The following is a 17022-nucleotide window of genomic DNA, read 5'->3' on the forward strand; positions in this document are numbered from 1 at the left end:
AGGACTGAGTCTCCATTCACTGAGACGGCTGAGGCTGCAGGTGGAACTGATTTGGGGGTAGGAAGATCAAGGGCTTAGGCTTCATACATGTTGCTTATCAGACATCCAAGTAAAGATATCACACTGGCATATCAGAGTCTAGAGTTGGAGAGAGAACTTTAGCTGGATGGAAATGTGGGGATCATTGATTACATAGAAAGTACGTGAAGCAATGAAACTCAGGCGCTCAAACCTTGCTGTAACCCCCACCCTCAACCGTAGATGCTGTCCTTGCTTATTTCTCCGCGTCCCAAGACTCAACAGTGGTTGACTAGGCATCCGATTCTTAGAGGATTTGCATTGTCCCCTGGAGAGTTCTGAGAGTTTTTAAAGGGGCTTTACAGGGATCCCTGGGTGGCGCAGCGGTTTGGCGCCTGCCTTTGGCCCAGGGCACGATCCTGGAGACCCGGGATCGAATCCCACATCAGGCTCCCGGTGCATGGAGCCTGCTTCACCCTCTGCCTATGTCTCTGCCTCTCTTTCTCTCTGTGACTATCATAAATAAATTTAAAAAAAAAATTTTTTTTTAAAAATAAAGGGGCTTTACAAATAAATGAGTACAAGACACGGCCTCCAGGGGGTGAGCCCACAGCTGGAGTGGGAGAGCAAGATGGTGCACCCGTGGCCTGTGTGCGTGTGTGCACGTGTGTATGTGCGTGAAGAGAGGGATGAGCCATACCTGGCCTGAGAAGAAGAGCACGTCTAGGAGCCAAGGATGAAAGAATATTGAGATCTGACGAGGAGACTGGGAAACATTTCACAGTAGAAGACAACCTCATAATGCTATTTCCCCACCATTCTTTCACAGAGAAAACAGTAGGGGAAAGGAAATCATGCAAATACACGCAACCTATGCAAGCTTTCGGGGTGCCTGGGTGGCTCAGTGGTTGAGCGTCTGCCTTTGGCTCAGGGGTCTTGATCCCATAGTCCTAGGATCAAGCCCCACGTCGGGCTCCCTGCATGGAGCCTGCTTCTCCCTCTGCCTGTGTCTCTGCCTCTCTCTCTCTCTGTCTCTCCTTAATAAATAAATTCTTAAAAAAAAAAAAAAACTATGCAAACTTGCTGACCACACAACGCTGAATGCCCACATGTACACGTACAGCCAGTCAGGGTTTACGTCTGCTTCCAGTTTAGTAACTTCAGAGCGCACAAGAGAGGAGAAGCAGAAGATTGAGGACTGGCAAAGCCATCACAGAAGGCTTCTCAGGGCTCAGAATGGGAGCGAAAGCGACTCAGCCCGAGAAAGAATGACATCATTTTAGAGTCAAGAGGGTTTATATTTGCTTAAGAAATTATGAATTAAAATTTCCTGCATTATAGGATTAAATAACTTTAAGACCGCACTATAACCACCGGGATCTACGCTGGTGCGTTCTTAAGGCTATTTTCGGCTCCTGCTTTCTCTGATGTGCTCCAAAACTCTACGAGAAAAGACTTTATTCAAAGGCTTAAAGGAGTAAGTGAGGAATAACACTGAATTTTTTTTTTTAAGTGTTCTCTGTACGGAGAGCTGCTTAGAAATACAGCGCCCGGCGCACAGGGCGGCGGCTGCAGCCCGGACGCCCTCCCCGTGATGCCCCGTCCCGCGGCCTTCGTGTCAGGGTCTCTCCAGAAGCGGAACCGAGTGACGGGAAGCCCGTGCCTCGGGCCCGGTGTGAAGCGAGCGGCGCTGCAGGCAGGTGGCAGGTGAAGGGCCGCCCCACCGGGCCCGGCTCCCCGCCGAGGCGGGAGCACCTGCTCCAGGGAAGCTCCTGGACGGCCGCGAGGACCGGGAGGACCAGGAGGACCGAGTTCCTCAAATTGTCCGGAGGAGACACTTTCAGGTTCTTGCATTCGTGAACCTTCCCCACCCGCACGCTCTGCCCAAGCAGGCTTAAAACTGTGCTAAGAGCCTGTCGTCACCAAAACACACTCTCAAGTGGGTGAGGGTTCCAGGGGTCTGGCCCCCATCCACAGCTGGGCGGGCTAACAGGCTGCAGGCCAGGGGGCCCCTCCGATCCGGCCCCCACCCCCGCTGGCGGCCAGCGAGCTCCGGAGACCAGCGAATGCGGAGGCTGCTGCTCCCGGGCTCTCCCGCCAGGGTCAGGGTCCTCGTGGGGACGCGACCTCAGAAAGGACGACGGTTGCTCCAGGCCTAGTGCTTGCTCTGGGGCGGTGGTGCCCCGCGCAGGGGCGGGAGCCAAAGGGCCCACCGATGCCCTCTCAAGGCGACCCAGCTTCCCTTCACCCCAAGACTCAGGCGAGCCCTTTACGGGGCCACGACAGCGTGACGGGGCCCAGGAGGGGGTGGAAGGCAGCTACGGAGGATCCCAAAGACACAGAACAGGCGAGTGCTATGTCCCGTCCCGTCCCCCGCCCCCCCCCCCCCCCCCCCCCGGCCAACCATCTCAGACTGAGAACAAGCACTTTACAAGGTTTGGGTTGTTGGGGGGGCAGGGGGGGCTCCCGGGGGAATCCACGCTACCCTCGTGTGAAGGATGCAGCCGCAGATGCACCTGGGGCCCAGGTGTGCTCACATGCTCCGCCCCGGGCCACCGTCCGCGCCCCCCAGCCCCATCACCTCAAAAGCCGCAAGACTCCCCTGCGGGCAGGGAGGCCCCCACAGGGCTCGCCGGACCCACCAAGGGTGCTCGGCAGCTGTGGTGTCCGGAGTGGCCATGGGCCCATGCCCATTCTCTGCGGGCTTCCCCGCAGGCCAGTGCCCAGCAGCAGGTGCGCACCCAGCAGCGGGCGGTCACCGAGCAGCGGGCGGGCACCCAGCAGCCGGCGGGCACCCAGCAGCGGGCGGGCACCCAGCAGCGGGCGGGCACCCAGCAGCAGGCGGGCACCCAGCAGTTGGTGGGCACCCAGCAGCAGGTGGACACCCAGCAGCTGGCGGGCAACCAGCAGCCGGCGGGCAACCAGCAGCAGGTGGGCAACCAGCAGCAGGTGGGCACCCAGCAGTCGGCGGGCACCCAGCAGTCGGCGGACACCCAGCAGCCGGCGGGCACCCAGCAGCCGGCGGGCAACCAGCAGCCGGCGGCAACCAGCAGCAGGTGGGCACCCAGCAGCGGGTGGGCACCCAGCACCCAGCGGGCACCCAGCAGTGGGCCAGCACCCAGCAGCGGGCCGGCACCCAGCAGCAGGTGGGTGTCCAGCAGTGGGCCGGCATCCAGCAGTGGGCCAGCACCCAGAAGCAGGTGGGCACCCAGCAACCGGTGGGCACCTAGCAGTCGGTGGGCACCCAGCAGCCGGCAGGCACCCAGCAGCGGGTGGGCACCCAGCAGCCGGCGGGCACCCAGCAGCCAGCGGCACCCAGCAGCGGGCCGGCACCCAGCAGCAGGTGGGTGTCCAGCAGTGGGCCGGCATCCAGCAGTGGGCCAGCACCCAGCAGCAGGTGGGCACCCAGCAACCGGTGGGCACCTAGCAGTCGGTGGGCACCCAGCAGCCGGCGGGCACCCAGCAGCCAGTGGGCACCCAGCAACCGGTGCGCACCCAGCAGTGAGCCAGCACCCAGCACCGAGCTGGCACCCAGCAGCAAGCCGGCACCCAGCACCGGGCTGGCACCCAGCAGCAGGTGGGCACCCAGAAGCAGGCTGCCACGCTCCCCCGACTCCCTCGCAAGGCCACCTACCAACCTCGGCCCTTACGTCCCCCTCCAGGTTCCCAACAAGGTGCCCTCCATCCTTGCCTCCCCTAACAACCGCCCCAGGAGTCAGAGGCCCTAGAGAGAGGGGGCTCCGTCCGTTCCCGCAGTTGGCTCCAGGCCGAGGCGCGGTCTGCAAATTCTCTTCAAGGGTCTGGAACCTGGACTCGGATTCGGTGCGGCCCGCAGGCCATCGCCCCGAGCACACAGGCCATCGCCCCGAGCCCACGGCCGCGTTGCCAAATAAACAGAACGTCACCAAGTGCTGCCGTCCGCCCTCGGTACGGCGCGTGTGGATCACGCCGGCGAAGGCCTCGGGGAGCCTACCGGGGAGCCTCTGCCCAAAACCACCCCAACCCCAGGGCAGGGGCCGCTTACACGACGTCACCGCAAGGCCAGGGGAATCCTGCCACCTGCAATGACACGGGTGAACCTAAAAAGGATCGCGCTGAGCGAAAAAGGCCGGACGGAGACAGATGCCGTCCGATTTCACCTACACACGGAATCTAAACAAACAAACAACAAAAGGAACACACGCTCATGACTTCCAGTTATAAGTCACGAGGGTAGGACGTACGGCACAGAGAATACAGCCCGCGATACTGTAGTGACCTTGCCTGATGACAACAGAAAGGAACGCCACCGCATACATCAGGTGAGTACGTGTGTTGCCACAAGTTGTTTCAGATTTCTCGGAGCCGGAAAAGCTGGAAACGCCCAGTTTTCCCAAAATGGATCAGCAATGAGAGCACAGCACTGAACCTCCTGGAGGACAGGGGAGGTAACCCCCCCCTTCCCCTGGGATCCAGTCTTGCGGCTTTATGCTAAGCTGGGGAAGCGCTGGCAGGAGGAGGTGGCGGGATGTCTGAGGCGGAGAGGCTGATGGAAGCCGGAATATAATTGCTCTGATAGTAGAACAATAGAGCTGCAAAAAGCTCTGCTTCAGTTCCACTCCGCTCTCTCTCCCTCTCTCCCTCCCACCTACATGACAAACAGCACAATCAGGCACTTTTTGTCCCTGGCAGTGACTCTTCCCAGGAAAGGGACCAGGGTACAAGTAAGCCTTATGCAAGATCAATCTCAGTTTAAAGAAGATGCCATCAACAGTTAGCCCAGCGCCGTGGCCCGGGGCACTCACGATGTGCTAAAACAGGGAGAAGGAGCTTGAGGACCCATCTCAAACACTTCCATGTCTCTTATCAACTCATTTTTCTGGCCTTTCCTTGGCCACTTTTCCTAGTGTTACCAGCACTTAGCTAGTAATCGGCGCAGCAATTTGATCCAACAATTCCGCTGACTAGGCTACATTTTCTAACACCTGAGTGAAAAGGCACTCGAAGAGGACCAGAATCAGCTGGAAGACCTGAGCTGCGGCTCTGCCCCTGCCAAACTCTAACCAAGTGACCTTGGGTATAGGCCCTTGGCCTCTCTGGGCTTCAGACTGTTAACTTATAAAGCAAGGTTTTGTTATTCCACAAATATGCCTAATACGAAATGCAACAGAAAAGCCAAAGACAATAACACGTCACCCACTTGCCTCAGGAAGCTTGTACACGCACTAAATACCGTATGAAGGAAAATACAGAGCTAAGAAGAAAAATGTTGAGGTTAGGAGCTAAACTGAATATAGAGATAGATTTTTATGGATTTTATTGATTGGCCTTCCTCATTTTTAATTGCAACATTCAATCAAAAGTTATTAGCAACACTCCAGACAACCACCACTGTTAATAAATCAAGTAGGTAAGCGCTGCCTGGACGCCGGCCGCGCGCCCGAACGTAAGCAGCGACGGATGTAAAGGAGGCTGAGCGCAGGGAACCTCTCCCGTTACCATCTAACCGGGGAGGCACATCTGAAACCACCAGGGAATGGCACAAGTCAGTACACAAGTGCAAGATTATGGGTTACGGATACTGTGGGAATGCAAAGAGCAGCTGGAATGAACTGGAGTAAAGAGGGAAGACTGTTGTGAAGGAAGAGGGTTCCCAGTGGGCCTTGGAAGAATTCCAAGTTGTTTTATTTTTATTTTTTTTAAACTGTATATGGTTCTTTTTTTTTTTTAATTTTTATTTATTTATGATAGTCACAGAGAGAGAGAGAGAGCGAGAGAGCGAGAGAGAGAGGCAGAGACATAGGAGGAGGGAGAAGCAGGCTCCATCCACCAGGAGCCTGACGTGGGATTCGATCCCGGGTCTCCAGGATCGCGCCCTGGGCCAAAGGCAGGCGCCAAACCGCTGCGCCACCCAGGGATCCCTCCAAGTTGTTTTAACTTGGGGGTGCGATAGGAAAGGCTGGAGACTCTGGCCTTGTGATAGGGCAGTTTAGGAGGTCAAAAGCACAGACTGATTTTGAACGTCCTATAAGATTTGGCCAAAATGACAGGTGGTTCAGATCATCTGGTTGAGATAACTGGTTTGGTAAGTCATTTGATGTGACTGTTGGGGTCAAAATAGTAGATGGACTGAAAGGTGAGGAAAGAACACATAGAGGTTAATAGGAGAAAAGGTAGGAGGGGAAAAAAATGCAGGTATCAAGAGATGAAATCTGCTCATCAGAATAGTAGTAGTCAGAATGGACACTTGAAACCAGGACTCTCCTGTTCCTGGGAGCTGATAAGCTGCGGAGGATGACGAGAGAGGGGAATCAAAGACCATTCCAAGGCTTTGGGTACCTGGGACCAGAAGAATGATTATTCCATCGAATACATGCAGACGTTATAAACGGAAGTCAGTCTGAGAACTCAGTTTCAGACCAGCTGGATCCGAGATACAAGCTAAGAGTAGATGTTCTGTGAGAAGCTGAAAATCTTAAGACCGAAGCACAGATCCAGAGCCCAAGCATAGGATATAGATGGAGCCACAATTTAGGGATTCATAGTTGATTAAAAAGAACTGGCCAAGACCTGGATCTGTGAGCAGCAGCCACTGCCAACAAAGAGTAACAGAAGAGAAGCCATGTGAGACAGAAAGAAGTGATCAACGAGAGGAGGGTCCCAACTTGGCCTCCACTTGATGACCTGTGAAAAGTAATTCACCACCTGAAAAAAGATAACAGAGATCTACGCTATAAGGGTGTTGACAAGAGTAAATGAGATAAAGGTAAATCGCATTTAGCAACCTAAAAACTACAGGAGGAAACCAAGAAAAAAGTGGTGCCATGGAAAGCGAGGGCTTGTTTTTCAAGGCAGGATCAGAGAAAAGAACTGGTCAAAAAAATACCTGAGCAAATGTCAATAGTCTGAAGCGTAAAACAGTAAAGCACACGACACACAAAACTATATTGACCCACGCACTACAATTCGTTCGCTATCAGTGTCCACCCCGAGGAAAAGGACTTTGTTTTCTGAGATAATAGTCATAGTAAGCAACCAACGATTTTAAAGGAACAACCTGCACAACCTTATTACACACAGTAAATACATTTAGAATTCGGAATAATTCTACAGATGAGCATCTGAAAAGCAATTTTCATTCTCTGTCTCACATCCCTGCCTATTTAAACAACACGCCGCTTGATCTTAATTATTTTCATAAACACTCCTGATGCAGTTCCATTACAGCCCCAGATGAGTAAACTTAAAGTCGCCTTCACGAAAGCACACTTCCTGATATTACTGAGTGCCTACTGTGTGCCGTAGGAAGTACAGATCACAAACAAGGTTTGGGGCTATTTGGTGGGAGGGGGATGAGTGATTTCCCAGCATCAGAAAATTTTAAGACTACTGCAGAAATCTTACCTATTTCCAGAATCCACCTCTCAAGCTCCCATATACACTCCACAATTTTCCTTACATAAAACTTCCTTCAACACACATTGATCCATGTCTTCTCTCAGCATTACCTTGTCAGTCATCATTGCTCCTAAATATTTTAGACATCTTTGTCACTGAGGAGATTCACCTGTGATCTGACAGCAACTCAATTTACAGTCCGGTCTATTTAAACAAAAATAAGAATACATTCCAATGTGCTATAAAAGACAGACCAGTGAATATTGGGGTAACCCATGTCAAGGTTCCAAATTCACAGAAATTGAATCTTAAAATTAGAAAGAACATTAAAGGTCATCCAGTCCAGTGGATCACAAACGTCAGACTTCAGTGAACTTTTTACTGGTCTGTGACAAAATACAGAAAGTGTAGTAAGTTTTCATAAAACTAAACTAATTCATTTTAAGGACTGTCTTTTAGTCTGAGATAATGTCCTTCTCTGTATTGGGGAAGAGACACCAAAATGTCCTTTCTTTTACCAAAAGACGGTGATAGTTGATAATTATTTTATCGATACTTTTCTTTCTACTAGGCAAAACAGAAAACTTAGCATTTCTGTGTTAGACCTCAGGTTTTTTTTTCTTTTAACTTCACAGGTCAGTGAAATCCAAAATTCTGAAAACCTCTGCTCTAATTCAACCCATCTCCTGCTGTCTAAATCCCTTAGAACACAGTCAACAAGATGTTTGTCTGCCTACGCTTGAACAACTCTGATGCCAAGAGTCTCCAGTGATGTGGAATCAGTGATCCAAGATATGGTTGTATCTGAGGCGTGTTTGCTTAGTTCTGTGAAGGAAAAGCAAAATGTAAGGCTTGTAGAGAGAAAGCCAACTTGTGAAAAAGGAACCAGTAAGAAAACGAGGGCTAAGAAACAACTATTCAGTGAGGGGTGGTCAAAGGGATGCACTCCACCCTAGACCTCCGTCTTCCCTTAATAATTACAAAAACCCTCTGCAAAAATAACCGTAAAAGCTAGAAAGTGGGAAACATTCCTGAGGTCAGGGCTGCACAGCTCAGTTTTCCACCTAAATTCCCTGTACTAGCCTACATCTAATTTTTAGTCACACACCTTCAGGTTTGATCAGAGGCAAATGTCCCATCATCTTCATATCACTCAGGCTCCAACATGCAAGAGAATCTAAATGCCACATGTAGGATACAAAAAAACAATACGCAGAGATATGAAGCCCAATGACAATACGATAACCAAAAAAGATGAGGAGAACTAGGAGGCAAAGAGTGTGGAAACACTACAAGAGATCAAAACCTAATTTCAACAAGTCTATCCCAAAGGAACTGGGGCACCTCTACTCCTCTAAGACAATGTGTTAACAGGTCAAAGGGCAGCAAGGTGGGATTTGAAAACAATATAAAACTGGCTGTTACAAAAACCAGAACGAGCATAAGCTCCTACACAGCGCCAGGTAGAGACAGGCATTCAAATATTTGCAGAATTAATGAATTAACGGACACTCGCCCAAAGAGGATCTGAGTCCCTGCTTCTAAACCACAACACCCAAGGCATATTAAGTCCACACCAAACATCGTTCTTTGCCTTAAAGCTCAGACTAAAAATCTAACCTTATGAAAAGCTGAGACCTCCCAATAACTTCCACTGCCTCCATGTACCAGGCCCTAGCCCAGCGGCACCCAATAAAGCTCCTTCCCAAAGACCCTGCCTCGCAATTCTCAAACACAGCACCCATGATTCAGTGTGGAAGGGAAAAGTGAGCTGATGGGAGTGAAGGCAAATAGGCCAAGGGGTAGGAAGGAGAACTATTTCTGATTCTAACAAACTCTGGACTGAGGGTTAGTCCTCTACAGACCAAATGACAATAAACCCTATTTGTCCTTAGGATTAAGTGAACATAAACCTGAAGAAGTCTTACCAACATTAGCCATCCATGATTACAAGAAGTTTTCACATTTCTTTCCTCCCTGCTGGCATTCCTAGCTTTCCTTTACATCTCAGCCTGTCATTGTTCCAGCATTATGGATGGGGAGTCTCGATATCAAAGAATTGCGCCAGGTGCCAAAACGAGGATCAACTGATCTGTCCTAGATTCAGTTTATCAATATCTGCAGGCACACCTCTGTTTCATTTTCAACGATGTCTATTTAAATCACGTTTTAGGTCTCTACTTCTTCCCTCCAGAGCCTGCCGAATGTCCACACCCTTTTTTTCACCTGCATTCCAAGAGCGCCTGCTCTTCTTTCCTGTAGTTCCCTCTGCTCCAAAAGTAAATCGGGACTGCAGGAAATGGCTATTAAGGGGACAGCTTTACTACAGATAACGTGCCTAGGTGGTAGGCACACTCTGTGTGTCAGGTGTTGTCTGTCTACAGGTAGCGTTTCCTGCCTTCATGGCCTCTGAGCTCAGAACCCATGTGCTGGTGCTGGAGTCACGCTGCTGATGCTAACAATCCACCATCACGCTTCCTGGGGGTTCGGGAGCTCTCCCCAAGCTGCCGCAGACCATGACCGGAGGACAAAGCCCTCAAAGCCACAGTGATGGGCAAGCAGCTGAGCCTTGCCTCCTCCAGCCCGGGAGGGTCAGCTCATCGCCTCGCCGTCTGCTCCTCAGATCCCCGGGACCTGTTCCACTCAAGCTAAAAATCCTATAAGGAAGGCACTTTTAGAAATTGTAGTTCCGGGATCCTATGAGCTCTCCTGAAAGGACTCGACATCAAAAAAATTATTCGGCCCAAGCCAGATACCCATATTCTGGCTGGAAGTCTGCCAGATACCCAGGAGAGGCTGGTGCGGTTCCAGTGCCCCCGAGTGAGGCTGCCAGACCCACGTGAAAACCCATGAGCCCCAGACCCAGCCCTGAAGCATGAGGTTTGCTTGCAGCCTGAGAAGTCCCCCCCAGAGGGCTCTTGCTCCTTTACTGGTCAAACCGAGGAAGGCAAGTCAAAATCGAGCTTTTCAAAACTCCTGGGGATTCACAGTGCACTTTCACCAAACACTTTCAAACAAAAAAACCCAGCACTGGGCCGAACAGCGCAAACCTTCAACATGTTGCACGAGAATCGCTCAAGCTTCTTATTTCCGGGAGGCGCTTGTGCTGCAGGTGTCCCGAGTCCGTGGTGCCAAGCGGAGGGACCCTGCACCTGGCAGGTCGCGGCGGCCCCGGAGCCCGCCCAGGCCCACGCGGCGTCCTGCAGCGCCCGGGCAGGGGCCGAGCCTGAGCCTGAGCCGCCGAGGCCCGGCCGGGGCGAGGTCCAGGCTCCTCGGTACTCACTGCGCTGGACACCGGGAAGGGGCAACCGCGGCCGGTCCGCCCGGGACCCCCGGGGTCCTCCTCCTCCTCCTCCTCCTCCTCCGGGCTCCGGGCGCAGCCCCCTCCCCGCCGCACCCCTCCCCGGGCGCCCGGGCCCCGCGGACAGTCGGCTCCGCGCCTCGTCACGCCCCGCGGCTCGCGGCTCCGGGCTCCCAGCTCCGGGCTCCCAGCTCTGGGCCCCCGGTTCCTGCAGCCCCCAGCTCCCGGCCCCCAGATCCCGGAGCTCCCAGCTCCCGGCTCGCAGCCCCCGGCTCCCCCAGCTCCCGGAGCCCCCAGCTCCCGGCCCCCGGTTCCTGGTTCCTGCAGCCCCCAGCTCCCGGGTCCGGGATCCCAGCTCCCGGAGCTCCCGGCTCGCAGCCCCCGGCTCCCCCAGCTCCCGACTCCGGGCTCCCAGCTCCCGGCCCCCCATTCCTGCAGCCTCCCAGCTCCCGGAGCTCCCGGCTCCCAGCCCCGGCTCCTGCAGCCCCGGCTCCTCCAGCTCCCGGCTCCTCCAGCTCCCGGCTCCTCCAGCTCCCGGCTCCCAGCTCCCAGCCCCGGCTCCTGCAGCCCCAGCTCCTCCAGCTCCCGGAGCTCCCAGCTCGCAGCCCCGGCTCCAGCAGCCCCCAGCTCCCGGCCCCCAGCTCCCAGCCCCGGCTCCTCCAGCTCCCGGAGCTCCCAGCTCCCAGCCCCGGCTCCTGCAATCCCCAGCTCCCGGCCCCCAGCTCCCAGCCCCGGCTCCTCCAGCTCCCGGAGCTCCCAGCTCCCGGCCCCCAGCTCCTGGCCCCCGGCTCCTGCAGCCCCGGCTCCTCCAGCTCCCAGCTCCCAGCTCCCAGCCCCGGCTCCTGCAATCCCCAGCTCCCAGCCCCGGCTCCTCCAGCTCCCGGAGCTCCCAGCTCCCAGCCCCGGCTCCTGCAATCCCCAGCTCCCGGCCCCCGGCTCCTGCAGCCCCGGCTCCTCCAGCTCCCAGCTCCCAGCCCCGGCCCCGGCTCCTGCAGCCCCCGCCCCCGCCGGCCCCGGCCCCGGCCCCGGCCCCGAGCAGCGCCGCAGCGGCGCGCCTGTCCGCAGCGCCGAGCCCTCCCGCCCGCCCGCCCGCCCGGCCGCTCACTCACGCGGGCGGCAGCGGCGGCGTCTCCATGGTGGCTCCTCTCGGGCTTCAGCACGCAGGCACCGACCGCCGCCGCCAGCACCATTCCAGCCGCGGACGCCGGCTCCGCCCGCCCGCCCAGCCGCCGTCCATCCGCCCCGGAGGGGGCGCCGCGCTCGCCTCACCGCGCGCCACCACCTGCGGCGGCCCCCGCGGCCATGGCCCGTCGGCCCCGCGCTCCGTGTGCTGCGCGGCCCCCGCGCTCCGACTGCGGGCGGCGGGAGGGGAGGGGCGGGGCGGGGCGGGCGGGGCGGGCGGGGCGGCGGGAGGGGCGGGGCGGGCGGGCGGGCTCGGCCACTTCCGGGTTCGCCCGGCCGCGCCGACGCCGTGACGGGACGCGCCGCGGCCTCCCGCGGGCCCGGGACCCTCCCCCGGCGCCTCCCCTTCCTCCCGCCGCCGCCGCCGGGGCTGGTGCAGCCGGTGCAGCCGCCGCTCGTGCAGCCGCCGCCGGTGCTGGTGTCGCCGCCGGTGCAGCCGGTACCGGTGCTGGTGTCGCCGCTCGTGCAGCCGGTGCAGCCGGTGCCGGTGCTGGTGTCGCCGCCGGTGCTGCCGGTGCCGGTTCTGGTGTCGCCGCTGGTGCAGCCGGTGCCGGTGCTGGTGTCGCCGCTGGTGCAGCCGGTGCCGGTGCTGGTGTCGCCGCTGGTGCAGCCGGTGCAGCCGGTGCCGGTGCTGGTGTCGCCGCTGGTGCAGCCGGTACCGGTTCTGGTGTCGCCGCTCGTGCAGCCGGTGCAGCCGGTGCCGGTGCTGGTGTCGCCGCCGGTGCTGCCGGTGCCGGTTCTGGTGTCGCCGCTGGTGCAGCCGGTGCAGCCGGTGCCGGTGCTGGTGTCGCCGCTGGTGCAGCCGGTACCGGTTCTGGTGTCGCCGCTCGTGCAGCCGGTGCAGCCGGTGCCGGTGCTGGTGTCGCCGCCGGTGCTGCCGGTGCCGGTTCTGGTGTCGCCGCTGGTGCAGCCGGTGCAGCCGGTGCCGGTGCTGGTGTCGCCGCTGGTGCTGCTGGTGCCGGTGCTGGTGCTGCTGGTGCCGCCGGTGCAGCCGGTGCCGGTGCCGCCGCCGCGGAGGCTGCTGCCGGGGCCGGGGCCGGGGCCGGGGCGGGCGGGCGGGTCACGGGGCGGCGGAGCTGGAGAACCGGGAGGGCGTCGTCCCGGCGGGAGCCCGGGTCCGGGAGGGGCTCCCCGGGCTCCCCCGACCTCCGCCGCCGCACGCGGAGGAACGGCGGGCACCGGCCCACCTGCCCCCGAGCGCCCCGGGACGAGGACGGTAGGAGAGCGGCGGGCGACGCCTGCCCCGAGGCCGAGCGGACGCGCCCGCAGCTGTCGCCGCAGCCGCCCGGAGGCCCCAGGACCGGGCCGGAGCCCGGGGAGACGCCTCCGAGCACAGCCCCCGGGGGGGGGGGCAGGTGCCGTCCAGGGGCGCCGGACCCGCAGCTGCCGCCTGCCGGGGCCCACGCCCACGCCCACGCCCACGCCGCGGCCCTGCAGGTGCACCTGCCGCACAGCCACAGGGGGGCGGGCGGGTCCGAGAGCACTTGGCTGCTACCAGCCACAGAAGCGGCTTAGTCCGGTACTGAGAAGGACGCCTTTGCTGGCATCTGTCTTAAAATGCTCCACCGAGGGGCGCCTGGGGGGCTCCCGGGTTAAGGGGCTGCCTTTGGCTCAGGTCATGACCCCCGGGGCTGGGGTCGAGCCCACATCTGGCCCTCTGCTCAGCAGGGAGTCTGCTTCCCCCCCCCCTCTCTGTGCTCGCTTGCTCTCAAATTAATAAATAAAACCTTTACAAATAAATAAATAAATAAAATAAAACACAGCCCCTCCCAAAAAAAAAGAGGGTAGAGAATAGATGGGAAAAGATTGGCAGATGTTGATTTTTGATGCTGAGTTATGGATGTATGACGGTGGTCATCATTCATTTGTATCTATGTGTATGTTTTTAAAGGTCCGAGGTTCTTAAAAAGTTATTTTTTTTTTTTCAGGAGATGGGGCTGGTTGCTATATAAGCAGTATAGGTAGGGAAGTAAGAGCAAGTAAGGAGATTAGCCCGGCTGCAAGGAAAAATAAGGGTGGCCTGGACTAAAGTCAGAGTGACGGAGCAAAGTCAGATTCGGATCCTGTTTAGAAGGTAAAGCAAACAGGAATTGCTGACAGGTTCGATATGAGTAGAAGAGAAAGGATAGAGTCAAAGATGATCCCCAAGGTTTTGATCTGGGCCCTTGGGAGAATGGACTTCACGTTTGCTGAGATTGTAGAGACAGAAACCGATTTGGTCAAGGGAGGAAAGTATCCGTAAACTGATTGAGACATGCTTAGGTTTGAAGTGTCGATTAAACACCCATGTGGCGATAGGTGTAGACAATTAGGTTTATGTATCTGGAGCGGACGCAACTGGAGAGTTTGTCAGCATACAGGTGTCATTTAAAGTCCTGGAACTGGCTGAGCTCACCTAGATGGTGTAGCTACAGCACAGGACCAAGAAATGATCCCTGGGGCGCTGCAACATTAAGATAATAAGATGAAGAGAAATCAGCAAGGGAGACAGAGAAGGAGCGGTGGGTGGGGTAGGAGGAGGATCAGAAGCGCCTTGGCGGCCTACTGAAGTGTTCCAGAAAAAGTCAGCACTTTAATATGCCCTAGCGCACGCTAACCTCTCCATGGCACGGTGGGCGTTATTGATCCACCATGAATAGGACATAAACAATAAGTTATTTCTCTCGTTGATGTCTTTTTTTTCCCCTAGATTCCAAAAAGAACTTCCTACTTTATCAGGTCATTATAAGAATTAAATGAAATAGTCTCTGTAAAGCGTATGACACTAGGCGTAAAATGGAAGCACTAACAAATGGTCATTATTATTCTTCTACACATTTCCATGACTATCAGTCATATATGGCTGAGCTAGGAATTGAGATTGAGTGCTAGACCCAAGAGATACACCCTGACTTAGGTTTGACCAAAACTTTGGCCTGACTTCTGCATGCAAGCTGAGTGAGCAGGGCTGTTTCATCAGCCATGTCAGGAACTCTTTCAAGAAAAAAACAAACAAAAAATCTATTGCTTGTGTATATTCCCACCCAGCGGAGGATGTGTCCGTCTGAGAAGGCACACAACTCCAAGCCAGAGCTCCTTTCACCTCCTCCCCTGGACTACTTGTATCTATTATAATTCTCTGCTCCTTAAGGGATCCAGGTCACCTAGAATGCTAAGTGTCTAGCCAAATCTTTTTTTTTTTCATATCTATTTCTAAATGTCTAGACTTTACAAATGGCCTGGGAAGGAGTACTTCTTACCGTCATACCGCCCAACCTTCCTGAGAGTCACATATCAGTGCCTCGTGTGGTGGCCGCCAGGTAGATCGAAGGCAGTCCATGTTTCTGATCCAAATCACCGCCCCGGAGCCCATTCCTTGCAAAGAAGGGGAAGAGCTAAACCCACAATTCAACCTCTCATCTAAGAATATTGAAGCAATTTGAAAATGTTAACTATTTAGATTGAGTTGAAATCAGATGCTGCAGTGGAGTCATGACACGACGTGACAGGCACAAACATATCACCTGGCAAGAATCTGGGAACTGAGAATAGTTCGTGTAAAGAAAAGACCTAATTTCACCAAAGAGTATAAAGCTATAGGATCCTGTTCTTGTAATTCCTTTCAGTGTAAAGATAGCAAGTATGAAAAGCATCACTTACTCAAAAATACAGTTTTCAAGAAGACGGAGACCTTCTAAAGAGTCTTCTTTTCAATCCTAAAATGCATTTACTTGAGTTGTTTTCTAATTTGTTTTCTAATTTTAAATCAGTTTCGCTTTTATTCTTTTGATTTGGAAGCAGCTGAGTGTACATAATATATTATGAAGCATTTCAAAATATCCTTGCAAGATTTTGCTATTTAGCAAATGGATTTGTCGATACATTAAAGGTATTTATTACACGCTCTGTGGTGTTAAATGGGGTGATGTGAGTCTTCTGCTCCAGACCAGTAGAAAATCCTTAATTGAAGGAATCCTTCATTTTTATTACTCCAGTTTACTCTGCAAATGCTCCCTTGTTTTCGTAGACTTTAAGATACCAACCCTACTTCCAGCACAGCACACCTGTCCATTATCCTGTACCAGAGGTTTCTGGGAAAACAAAAGCAAATTGTTTGCTAGAGTTTAATTGGAAATCTGTTGGAATTGGTACAGGAAGTATCCAAAAATAGACTTCACCTTAATGTATATCAGATAAGCAGTTTCTCTGTGCTGTTTTAGGAAAAGGAAATCTACTTAATCTATTTTTACTTGCATGTAGTTTTATGCTATCTATTTATGTAATCTGGTGACGTAATACCTCATTAGAGATTTATCCAAGACTAAACGTCTCTCTACACAGTCAGCAAATCTGGGGGAAAGAAAGAGCAAGTAAAAATTCTTGACAAATTACAGGAAGCATTACTAGCACGTCGTCGTTCACCTCAAGTTATCCATGCGCACGCACATGCACACGCACCTCAACTTCTACCCACACTTGGTCTATCACAGCTGCCTGTTAATAGCATAGACCCTAAGCCAAATTGTGAAATAGTCTGTTGTTGGCATTCTCATTTTCCCCATTCTGTTCCTTTTTTTTTTTTTTTTCCTTTTGGCATCAATACATCTATCACCTCAGGCCCTCCCCAGCTACAGGTCTCTAATAAAACTCTAACAAAACTTAGAAATTATCTAATGTCAGTTACCGAATGGCTCATTAGTGGATTACACTCTAATACAATAGCTTTACTATAATGGGGTAACTTCATTTTGGTATTATTTCAGCCAAAGAATATCTTCACACCCTATTCCCCACTCTCCTTTCTCCCTGAATGTGTTTCAGTGTCTTCTATATTATTTCAATCACAGCATTTTTGATAACAAAGTGTGATGTTGAAATGTACCTTTTTCATTAATGGGGGTATGACTGTATAACACTGTGAAAGGAATGCTTTACTTAAGGACAATGCTGATAGATGAAAAATATTCTTGAACTCTAGACTTTTTGAAACCAAAACCTCTGGGAGTTTGTGTTATTTACTCAAATTGTTCACATGGTAATATGAAAAGATAAGTCTTGAATTTCCACATAAATCCAAAAATTTGAGCTCAGCCCAAGTCTCGGAATTATTTTTGCAAGTAAGGATCCTTTCCCAAGAAATCCTTTCTAGTTCTTAATCTGGTTCT

At 54.0% G+C, this 17022-nt stretch overlaps 1 protein-coding gene across 1 annotated transcript in view; it reads right to left on the reverse strand.

Annotated features, from left to right (window-relative positions):
- KLHL2 (kelch like family member 2) overlaps positions 1-12046 on the reverse strand; it is a 98400-nt gene extending 86354 nt beyond the window's left edge. Inside the window, exon 1 of the mRNA XM_041738435.1 lies at positions 11806-12046. Coding sequence (XP_041594369.1) covers positions 11806-11831 — 26 coding nt within the window. The 5' untranslated portion in view covers positions 11832-12046. The remainder of the gene's footprint in view (positions 1-11805) is intronic.
- Positions 12047-17022: the final 4976 nt, after the last annotated feature.

Source organism: Vulpes lagopus, chromosome 23 (genome assembly GCF_018345385.1).
Source record: "Vulpes lagopus strain Blue_001 chromosome 23, ASM1834538v1, whole genome shotgun sequence".
Lineage (NCBI taxonomy): Eukaryota > Metazoa > Chordata > Mammalia > Carnivora > Canidae > Vulpes > Vulpes lagopus.